The sequence below is a fragment of the Anarrhichthys ocellatus genome, unplaced genomic scaffold, assembly GCF_004355925.1.
Source record: "Anarrhichthys ocellatus isolate YVR2014 unplaced genomic scaffold, GSC_Weel_1.0 scaffold69, whole genome shotgun sequence".
Taxonomy (NCBI): domain Eukaryota; kingdom Metazoa; phylum Chordata; class Actinopteri; order Perciformes; family Anarhichadidae; genus Anarrhichthys; species Anarrhichthys ocellatus.
In genome coordinates this window covers 98,755-109,793 of record NW_022280099.1, presented here as the reverse complement: position 1 = coordinate 109,793, position 11,039 = coordinate 98,755, and the positions used below count along the sequence as shown (strand labels likewise).

The following is an 11,039-nucleotide window of genomic DNA, read 5'->3' as shown; positions in this document are numbered from 1 at the left end:
ATATATATATATATATATATATATATATATATATATATATGAAAAGGGAGACACATTTACAATCAACAGAGCTTATGATTCAGAGTGCGGTGATTCATGGCAGCTTGGTAATCGTGGCTCCTCACCTCCTCGTGCATGCTGGATCGTCCCCCTGATGAAATGAGGTCAGTGGTGTTATTGGGGGACATGTTCGTCGGGTTAATGGGCGGTTTGAGCCCGTGTGGTTTGAGCTGCGGCTGGTTTCTAACCTTCCATGTGGAACAGGAAAGTGTCGTAAAGTGAATGGATCAGCGGCTTTCTTGAGGACACGTTTCCAAACGCATCTTTATTTTCTATCGTAAAGATAAACAGGAATCTAAGATCATGAAATCCATTTTTATGAACCAGCTTTAAAGGGATAGTTTGGATGTTTTTAAGCTGGATTGTATGAGGTAGTCAGTGTATTACTATATCACTATTACTATAACAGAAGCACCAGCACGAGGGGAAAGTAATGTTCTGCTGTGGACGTATTTTAGACTCCTAAAAGAATCTAAATCAGTTTAAGTGTACGCTATATTAAGAATGTTTTCTTTATCTTGCCGTCAGTGAGACCCTTTCTGACGGTGATCTCTGCTCTCTTCTACCAGACTCCATTGACAGAAACAGTAATTTTACCTCACAGTTGCTGGTCTATCGCTGTCTCCATCGGTTATAAAGTGTTATTTTGTGACTTTGGCGTTTTAAAGGGTTAGTTCAGATTCACCAAAGTCATAAACTAAGCGATCAGGGTCGGTGGGAGACCAGCAGCAGTATTACATGGACTATAGAGAAGAACCTCATACAACCACACTATTAAACATCCAAACTATCCCTTTAAGATGTGCTTCTTAGAAAGGATTATAGATGAACAAATCCATATTGTAGTTCATTTCTACGTCAATATATTTCATCATGACGCTCTGTTAAAGGGACGTTCGATGTGAAAAGAGGTTTAAATTAGAGACCATTAACTGTCATCATCGTCCTCTACCTCTTCACACCTAAAGTCTTCCGTTCCCACATCTTATTATTTCTAATATTTGAGAAAAACTCTCAACCTCTGTAGGTGATCATTGAGGAAAATAAGATAAAACTATTTATCTGAAGGGAAACTACCGTGAAGCAGCTGCAATAAAGTGGGAAGAGTGCAAATATAAATAGTGTGAATAAAATATGTCATTGATCATAAACATATATCGGCTGAACAGTAAACGGTCTGCATGATTCTAGGAGGTGATGCACATAATAAGTATTATAATGCAAATATATTTATGGACACGAAGAGGCTCTGAACCGGTGACCTTTAAGTTACAGGGTGTTCTCCAAACATTAGACCACTTCACCGCCTCCTCCCTCACAACATCCATCCATCACAACACACTTCACTCCCCCCCACCCCCCCATCCACCCCCCCATCCCTAAGAGCCATTAAACACAGTTTTCCCCATCAGGACAGATGTAGCTGTGCGGCACCATTACCTCACATCCATCAAAGCCTCTGCACACCCAGATAAGGGGGGGAGGGGGGGTAATTAGGTAATTATAGGCAACGCGTGATGGATCCCTGTAGTTGGTTTATTTTTGCAGCCGTTAATAAGTCACATTGACAGAGGAGTGATCCCTCCTACAGGTTATTGTATTCCATCAGATCCTTTAGGTTACGTTACAACAGTCGCACCGACTTAAAGTAAAAGTATGTCTATATATTTATGTCAATACGTTTTTTCCCACAAATCCCACAACAACAACATATTTACTAAAAAGTATTGTGTGTTTAACAGCCGTATCCATCTTGATCCACTAAAATAACACTTTGCCGTTCCTCCTCTACTCTTCCTGCTGTCGCTCAGACTCCACCTCATTTATCTGAGAAACCTAAAGAAACAGTTTAAGTGTACGCTATACTAAAAACATTTCCATTGCTTCGTTTCGCCAGACGGGCCTTTCAGGCGAGGACCTGAAGCAGTTATCTCTGCTCTCTTCCACCAGACTCCGTTGACAAAAACAGTCATTTTACCTCACAGAACGCAGGAGTTGCTGCTCTACCGCTGCCTCCATTGCTTAGTTTGTTCGTGCTGTTGTGTGATTTCGGTGAATCTGAACGAACCCTTTAAATAAATACAAACAGATCGAGTTGTTTTGTTACACTTGGACATGTACGCTCTGACATTTCTCCTCTACTCTTCCCGCTGTCGCTCGGCGCTGACGACCATCAGCACCCACAAAAGCATGTAATTTTCTTCATCCGAGTTTAAATGCCACCATTCTGCTTCTGCACTAAAGAATAACTGCCAGACAACCCCTCAGAGAGACGCACTTGAATGTGCTGCAAAACAACAACAACAACAACAACTTGGAGTATTTTGGCACAGATCCAGACGTCAACCACCTCAAGGGTTAAGAAAGTGTGCTACCTCGTCTCCCACACATTCCCTATCCGACTGCGAAAAGGGTGAAACATAATAAGGGATGACAAATTTCACACGCAGCTCAGCCAATTTCATCCTGGAGCAGAGTTAATTACGACAATTAAACCTGGGAGAGCATTCTTTAACTTGATTATGGGTTATTATGGGGATACAGTAGGTACCAGACACAGTCAAGGATGAACGGCAGCGCCGCAGCGTTCATAATCAGATCGTCCTCGAGGGCTCTGCTGCTTTCAGGAAGAAGAAAAGACGTCTGCTAAGTCAAACAATATGAAGCCTGAGATGTTGCTTTTAAAGCACCAGGTTCCTCCAACTGCTGAGTGTAAAGTGGAGTCTCTGCTTGGATCACACCGATGACACATCAAAGTGCAAAAAGAAGAAAAGTGTTACAAAGCACGAACAGATGACGTCTCAGAAAAACAAATCTAAAAACAAAGCTTGAGAGAATATTATGTCCCAGAAATAAGAAATCTGTGAGAAAACCAAGAAAAACCTTCAGTATAATTCATCTAATCTCCGGTTCAGTGATACCAAATGAATAGATTTTTTTCTGCCTAAAAATGATTAAACCAGAGATTAAAAACCAGGCAGCACTCACCGTTCCCCTTCCCGTCTCCGATGCCCTCGGGGAGGCCGAGAGTGGCCGCCGTGGGCATGGGGCCCAGGATGGACTGCAGCGACGGGGCTTTTCTCTTTGGGATGTCCCCCTCTAGCTCCTGGTCCTCATCCTCCTCCTCATCCTCCTGGTCCGGTCCCTTATGCTCCAGTTTCATCAGGGCCTCCAGCGTGAGCTCGCCGAGCTCTTTGCCAAAGTGTTTGGCCACGGCCTGAAGCACGTCCTCGTCTTCTGCTTCTGCTTCCTCGCAGTCCAGCATCAGAGGCGACGTGGAGCGGTCGTCGCCGTCGTCTTTGTCAATGCCTGGAAGAAGGAGAGGCAGAGTGTGATTCAGGAATAATGTTTAATTTATCTCTTTAAAGGGACAAAGAGACACCAGGGGTCAGGATCAGATCAGCAAGCCAGGAAGCCAGCGTTTGGATAATTTAAGTACCAAACGGGCTCAGAGACAAATACGCATTAAAATCAGATATCAAATTGTTAAATTCAAAGGATGGTAGTTTATTATTATCTCAATGAGATAGACTGTGACCGGTTTAAAGATGGTTCCAATGCATATTTTAATTGTACACAGTATTCACTATTTACTAATTACCACAGTGCACTTTTTGCAGTTAGCATAAAATAAAATGAATATACTGTACTGTTTGTTTTACAAGTTAAACAAACAAGATGTTGAACATGTTAATCAGTGAGTTTTAGAAGTGTTGGCAGGCGGATTTATTTTAACCTTCGGTAAGAGCCAGGCTAGCTGTTTCCCCCCGTTTCCAGTCTTAATGCTAAGCTAGGCTAACTACCTCCTGGATGTCACTTCATATTTAATGGACAAATAAGAGAGTGGTATTGATTGTATTATTCAATTCTCGCCAAGTCAGCTTATTTTACAAAATGTCACAACTCAAAAAATAAATTTCATAAAGAGAAAATACAATATTTTTGTGTTCTTTTGTGTTGTCTAAGACACTCCTGGAGCTGTTTCAGGGCGAGCAGCTCCTCCATTAGAGTTTAATACTGATCTTTAGGGATTTAACCACAGCAAGAGTAGCTGATGTACACTTTACATTTAGGGTTTAACCACCTAAAAATCTAAGTTAAATTGCGCACGTTATTTTGACTATGAAGCAATCTGCCAATCACTTTTTTCAATTAATAAGTTAATTGTTCAGCCGATAGAATCTCAGTAGAGTGAGAAAAAGCTATAACAATGTCCCGTAACTAGAAGGTCACTCAACTAGTTATGCGTTTAATGACAAATGTGCCATGTTTTTAAATAATTATAATAGTTTGCTTCACCTTCACCATGTTGGATCTCATTAGACAGTCAATGCTCAGTGGTTTAACAAACAACAAGCTACAGTATCTGGTCACATTGTATAATTATACATCAGATTTACATTTAGAACCACTGTCGTAGAAAAACGTTAGATATAAAATGACACAAACAGTGACATGATCTCATTTCCTAAAATCACTGAGAATAGAAATGGTGCTAAATAATCACATCCAGACAATATAAACGGGATCATAATTTAGTCCGTTCGCACTCGGGTCCTGGTATCCAATTAAAAATGTGTCCTTTAATCAGCCTCAATTAAAATGTCCTCACACAGACTTCAGCACACAAGTCAGAAAAAGCAACTCGATAATCAGGGGAGAAGAAGAAGAAGAAGAAGAAGAAGAAGAAGAAGAAACGCCGACGGATCTTTGAAAGCATCGCAGCAGCAGCTGGAAGAGCAACGCGCCTGAAATCAGTGACAGCCTGAGACGCCCCCCCCCCACCCCACTGTGAGGAAACAGGGGGGTACGTGTGTGTGTGTGTGTGTGACAGATAAACAGAAAAGAGTCAGAGATAAAGAGCCAAAGGTAGAAACAGAAAAAGAGAAAGAGTGACAGGGAGTGCACTCTGATGCGTGTTGTTTTTACATGGGTGGGCCTCTGTATGTGTGTGTGTGTGTGTGTGTGGTAAGGGGTCGTGTCCACGTGTGTATCGACGAGTACCATTGTTGAGTTGAGATTCAGATAAACTTTATTATCCACACGATGGATACTAGAGTTGTCGAGTTGTGAACTCCATTCACTTTTTTTAAATCACTCTCAAACAGAAGTCTAAACAAACTGGCGCTGAGCTCTGCTGCTGGAGAAATCCCGGGTGTGTTCTGGTCTCTATTCAGACTCTCTGGAAGGAATCAGCACCAATCGACTCAAAAGACGACCCACTGCCGCCCTTTCTATCGATGTTGTTCAACAGAATCTTCTACAACAGATGACCTAATCTATACCACGCCACAAAGAATTGGGAGAAAAAGCAAATGAGACCGATCTTTCATAAATGTGTATGTACCGTATTGTAAATTAGGCAAATATGCCTTGATTTTCTGATCATTTGTTTGCTTTTTTTGTATTCTTTTTTGTTTCTCATTTACTTTTTGCTCGGTACGATGTCGTGTAAAGGCCATAGGGGGGGTAATATTACGAGAATAAAACTCTGATATTCTCCGAGATGTAAATCACAAAGTTTTTTTGTTTAATGAAACTAACACTGAGGTAACAAGAGTCGCAGTATGCAAAATATAACAACTATGTAAGTACTTTTTCACAAAAAGATCATGAAAGAAAACACGTGCATCTTTCAGGACCTTCGTCTCTCTCAGAGAGGACATCAGAAACAGCAATCTTTAGGATTCATCTGATAACCGATTCGCAAAGTAAAACAACGTGTCTCACATAAAGATAACGTACAATGTACACCGATGTCTGCATTGTTTTTATAAAAGAACACAAAAGACAAAACGTATCCATCAGGACCTTCGTCCTTACCGCAAGAACACTTCTTTCATTCAGACTGCGGCTAAAGTCGTGACTTTAATCTCAGACTACCATCATACTCTCCTTATAATGTTCCATAATACAAATTTTAAAAACAACACTTTCTGCTCCGTACCTTCTTTAGCGTAGGCGGCGTAAACTCCTCTCAGTTTGGGTCGACAGCTCTGAAGCTCTGCGTCTATTTCATCCTGGTAGACCTGAATTTCATCTGTTGAGGACAACAATAGAACACAAAAACAAACAGAATGATTCCTGGTTCAAACTAAGTTACAAGCATCAATGAAAAGTAGAAAGTTCTCATGTCCCTGAAAAGAAATGAGACTTATCTTGCATGCTAACCCTTTAAATTACATCTCCCATAATTAGAATATACTATGTTAGTGCTGCAACATGATGTACGGGTGATTACGTGTCGGGCTGGAGCTGAATCGTGTTTTTAGTTTCTAACACCGACGTGCATTTAGTAAACGTCAGCCAAATGGCAGACATATCCCAGACAATGAGACACGACACTGTAGTGAAAGAGTCCCACTGAACAGGATTCATCTTTCACAGAAGAAGAAGAAGAAGAAGAGCGAGTAGCCTGAGAGTCAAGATGCATTCAAGGTGACGGAGAACAGACGAGGATATCTCATTCATACCTTCGACGTCATTCATCTTCTTCTTCAGCTCGACCTCCAGCTAGAGGGACAGAGACAAAGGGAGAGTTGAACCAGAGAGAAGCTTCGACAGTGACTACAGGCGATTGCAGAGTGAAAACAGAAACAAAGAAACACTCTGATAGCTGGTCGACGACTCTTCTGCTTTTTGTATCTTCTAGGAGCCTCGTCACATTCCTCAAGAGAAGATGTGGGCAATGACTGAGCTGCAAGTCTTGTGTAAAAATACGTTAGAATTAAAATAGCTTAACTAAAAGAAAGACTCAACTTGACACGAACATCACTAAACTGGAAGACTCCGTGTTTCAGGAGGTGGCTCAATGAGATGCAACAAAAAGATTGACCCAGCAAGCCTGGTTCTGATCAAAAGGAAACAACCTTCCTTTTGTACCTTCCAGCACCTTTAAAGCTCGACACATCGTATCGTGTTTGTTTAAACTGCACAAAGTCAAAGAGTAAAAATTACAAATCGTTGTTTGAACCTCGATTCTCCAAAGATGTGATAAAAGCTCCTCTCTGCTAAGTGAGAGGACGTAGAGAACTGTGATCTCTGACGGTTTCACTTTGGAGGTTAATACTCTTCATTAATTATTGGAGACGGCCTGAAGGCAACATGTAGTCATCAAGAAAATACAGTAGAAGATGAAATTTTAATATTCCCTGAGGGGGTAATGGGTAATCTCTGAAGCAATTATCTAAATTGATAAAAACACAGATGAAAAACTGTGGCCGTGAACATTTAGTTCCGATATCGACACATTAAAGGGATCATTTGGATGTGTTGAAGTGTAGTGGAGGCACGTATTAGCCAGTGTATCACACAGTAGACGTTATATTCGTCTGTGCTCATCAAAGTCTCCATTGACTAAAACAGTGATTTTACCTAACAGACGTATTTATTAGGTGATATTTTGTCACTTTGTTGTTTTAAAGGGTTTGTTCTGATTCACCAAAGTCACAATAACACAACCTAACTAACAGATGGAGGCACCGGTGGAGCTGCAACTCTTGTGTTCTGAGGTAAAATAACTTTCTGTCAATGGAGTCTTGTGGCTTTAAAGAGAGCACAGATGGATATGACTGACATCCCTTAAATCGACACATGCCAGCTTGTTTTCTTTCCCCGATAGTGTTCGTTAGAATCCAAACCTTATTGATTTTTTTCTTCCTCAGTCCTTCAGTAAAGGAGGGCGGGTCACACTCCTCATCCAGGTCCATCTTCATGAACTCTTCGATGGTCAGCTGACTGGTGGGCGTGTCCTCGAACTCCGTCAGTCTAACGCAGGGCGACAAGTTAAAATCATCAAATCAAACTAAGATGAAACGCAAAGTTGGATTGATGCCACAGATCATTTAAAACAGCAGCGGGTTTAGAAAAATATGAATCTCTGGCTCTGACTAAAGCCTCTATCTTCAATCATTTTACTGTCAGAATTTTCTACAACTATCAAACTTCATCCATCAAGTTGGCTTTTAAATGAGAAACGTCCAAGTCAAACACACCCACCTTTTTCTCAGCGTGGTTTCACACACTTTTACAACGCTGATGATTTCTTTGATGGTGCGGCGGAAGTCGTGCATACGAGCAGCGACCAGAAGAGCTAAACACAGAAAGAACAACACAATGTGATGAGATTCAACCAACGTGGCTCCAGCATGTCTCACAATAGAAACGTCTTCCTTCTGTTCCCCGTTTAGGAAATAAAACCTGTTGATACACTCATACTGATGTAACAAATGTACACACAGGGTCAAATATTAGGTTTGGTGTTTGTGCATCTCAGGAGGACCTGAGCTGAAAGGCCACACAGAAACAGCTTTAAAAAGTAGCAACGGGAGCACTAATATTATGCAATGAATCGCAGCGCCAGCCTTGAAGGGGAACAGTTACATAACCGTCATTAGAGTTGCCTCGCTCAAGAGCTGCTGAAAGATAGATGCACACTTCTAACAGCCTTTAGGACTGAAGTGATGGCTTTTAGCTCAAACAGTTTTACTGCCGTTACCTAGAAACCACTTCAAAGTCGCTTGTTTTCTTTTTTTTAAGCAAGATCGACTCAGATTTCTTACTTTACATTCATGGCCTTCTTTGTCCTGAAACATGTTTGTGGTTCATCGACAGCGATGTTTATTTTGCATCATATTTAGGAAGAAACGTCTTCCATCTGACGATATCCCTTCTCAATGATTTATGATGAGGGATTAATTATTCAGGCGATGCAGCAGTGGAACAGAGAGGAAGAAAAAAAAAAACTAAAATTGAAAACCGTGAGCGTAAACACGCAGGAAGCCCCCCTTTGATTCCATTCCAGGACGTCTTAGCAGCTAATGCATCAAAGCAGAGTGCATTGGGGTCGACACCGGCAGAGATCAGCTGTTTCACAAAAGACTCAAAAGGAAGACAATGACGAGCGGGAGGAAAATCAACAGCGGAGGATAAACGGCCTTAAGTTCAGGCAGGTGCTGGCGGGTTTGCCTCAATCACTCGTCTCTTTGGCAGATAATCAACAAAAGGCCCAAATACATACGGTGACCTAGTTGGCAGAAGAATCTGAGAGAGACGGAGGATTCACCAGAACACTCTGATCATCGTGTCACAGAGATAACGGGCCTCCTGGGTCCCCTCTGTGGAAGTCTGATTTAAAAGACTAGAATTTATCTAGAAGATCATCTATTACAAGCTTAGAAATGATGACAACTGATCACAGAATAATGCAAACGCACCTGCAGATGTGCAGCACTTCAACTCATTGTGAAGCCACGACTACAAAAGTTTAAACATGTCGTGTTATTCTCCTGTTCAGGGAAACAGGATAATTTTCCAGGAAAGCATAAAACTGTTGTTTCCTTCTTACCAGTTTCTGTACAAAACTATCCACTCGAGGTGTGGAGATTTCCCAATTTTAAAATGCATAGCGATGCGAACGTGAACGATTCTGCATCGATGCAGTGACAAAACATAATTTTGCTGACATTTACGGTTGCTCTCGTGTGTCTCTCCTCTGATTTCTGCGTTTCAACTTGTTGCTTTCGCCGCTAACATTATTAGCTGCTCTGGTTCAACAATGTTGGGCTGAAACAAAGTGAAAGCTGGCTAAAATTCAACAGCGGTTTAACCCCGATGGGAGACGAAGTGACTTAAACCAAGTAAGAGAAGAAGCGCTATGAGTGAGGAAATGTCTGCTAGCGGCTAAGCTAACTCATGTAGTGTAAAATGCTATAGACATTCAGGAAGTGCCCTGTGTGAGAGCTGCTGTGTGAACATCTTATCTTTGTAGATGGGAAGCACTGCAGAAAGATTCGTGTTTAGTTTTTGTAATGTTTACGTACTGAGGGGCTCACACAGATACTGATATTGAAAAGATGTAACTTTTGATATAATAGACTATTGAAGTTGTATTTATGAAAGCACTTTCTAAATAAAAAAAGAACTGCTGCATGTGCAGTAATAGAGAAGATTTAGGATGCGATACATTGAGAATCGTTGTGCATTCGAATCCTTTGACAGCTGCATTATAATCAGATCTGACCGGATCACTAGATGCTAAAAGCTAATTCTGCTCCCTGAGCTAACAGGAAGGTTTGCTCGTTGCAATACTGAACGTTTTCTCCGAATATATTTTGCATTTCAAGCAGGGACAAAAACAACTCCTTTCAAAAAGCTCCAAGTTATTCTTGTTTGTATCTTATTGTTGACTTGTTCCCTCTTTCTCCAGCTCCTTTCATCACACAGATACAATCACCAGATTCTCATGAAATCTACGTATTATAACCCCCGGTAAAGGGAGTGAGCTTGTGGTAGTGTAAGTTTAGACAAAGAGGTGTCAGGCTGAGTTACAAACACTGATAGTCTCAGAGTATGAGGTTGAAGTATCCTGATTAAGGGCACCTTGATGTCGGATGCCAGCAGAGCAGAGAGCGTTAATCACTTTGTGTCCTCAGAGGACTGAAACCAGGAATCCTCTAATGACAGACCTGCAGCTCGGAGCCTCCGGGCTTCTGAAAGATAAATCTCCCAGAGCAGTAGCACCGACACTAGATATGTAACACCGCCACCATCTGATGGTTACCTGCCCCACAGAGTCCCGACGGCCTTCGTCCTGTGTGCATCCAGTCCCTCTTCATCCTCTGCACCAGCCTCATGGCCGTCATGGACACGTCGTGGTTCTTCTCCCCGAACTCCAGCAGCTGGGCGAAGCGGGGGATGTAGAGGCACGGGTCTGGTGGTGACGGGAGACGTTGGGTTTATTAGTCGAACCGGACGTACGTGTGATCTCGTAAGTGCACGTTCAGATTCAGCCATTCGCTCAAAGTCTGGAGCATTTGTTCCTTAAAGGAAACAAAATAGGTTGTAGGACCTTTTGTGTTTGTCTGAATTTAGGAGGATAATTCGAAAACATTTCTTTAAAATCTAATTATATTGGTGGGAAATAAAGGCAATGGAAGAAAGAAGAAGTGATGGGTTGTCTGGATGCAGAAGAAGATTTT

General features: G+C 41.7%; 1 protein-coding gene across 1 annotated transcript in view; it reads right to left on the bottom strand.

The window, feature by feature from the left end:
• brf1a (BRF1 general transcription factor IIIB subunit a) overlaps positions 1-11,039 on the bottom strand; it is an 84,515-nt gene that overhangs the window by 50,293 nt on the left and 23,183 nt on the right. The window contains exons 6-11 of the mRNA XM_031873137.1: positions 10,622-10,771; positions 8,059-8,152; positions 7,701-7,827; positions 6,534-6,573; positions 6,008-6,100; positions 3,049-3,369 (exon numbers count right to left, since the gene is read on the bottom strand). Coding sequence (XP_031728997.1) covers positions 3,049-3,369; positions 6,008-6,100; positions 6,534-6,573; positions 7,701-7,827; positions 8,059-8,152; positions 10,622-10,771 — 825 coding nt within the window. The remainder of the gene's footprint in view (positions 1-3,048; positions 3,370-6,007; positions 6,101-6,533; positions 6,574-7,700; positions 7,828-8,058; positions 8,153-10,621; positions 10,772-11,039) is intronic.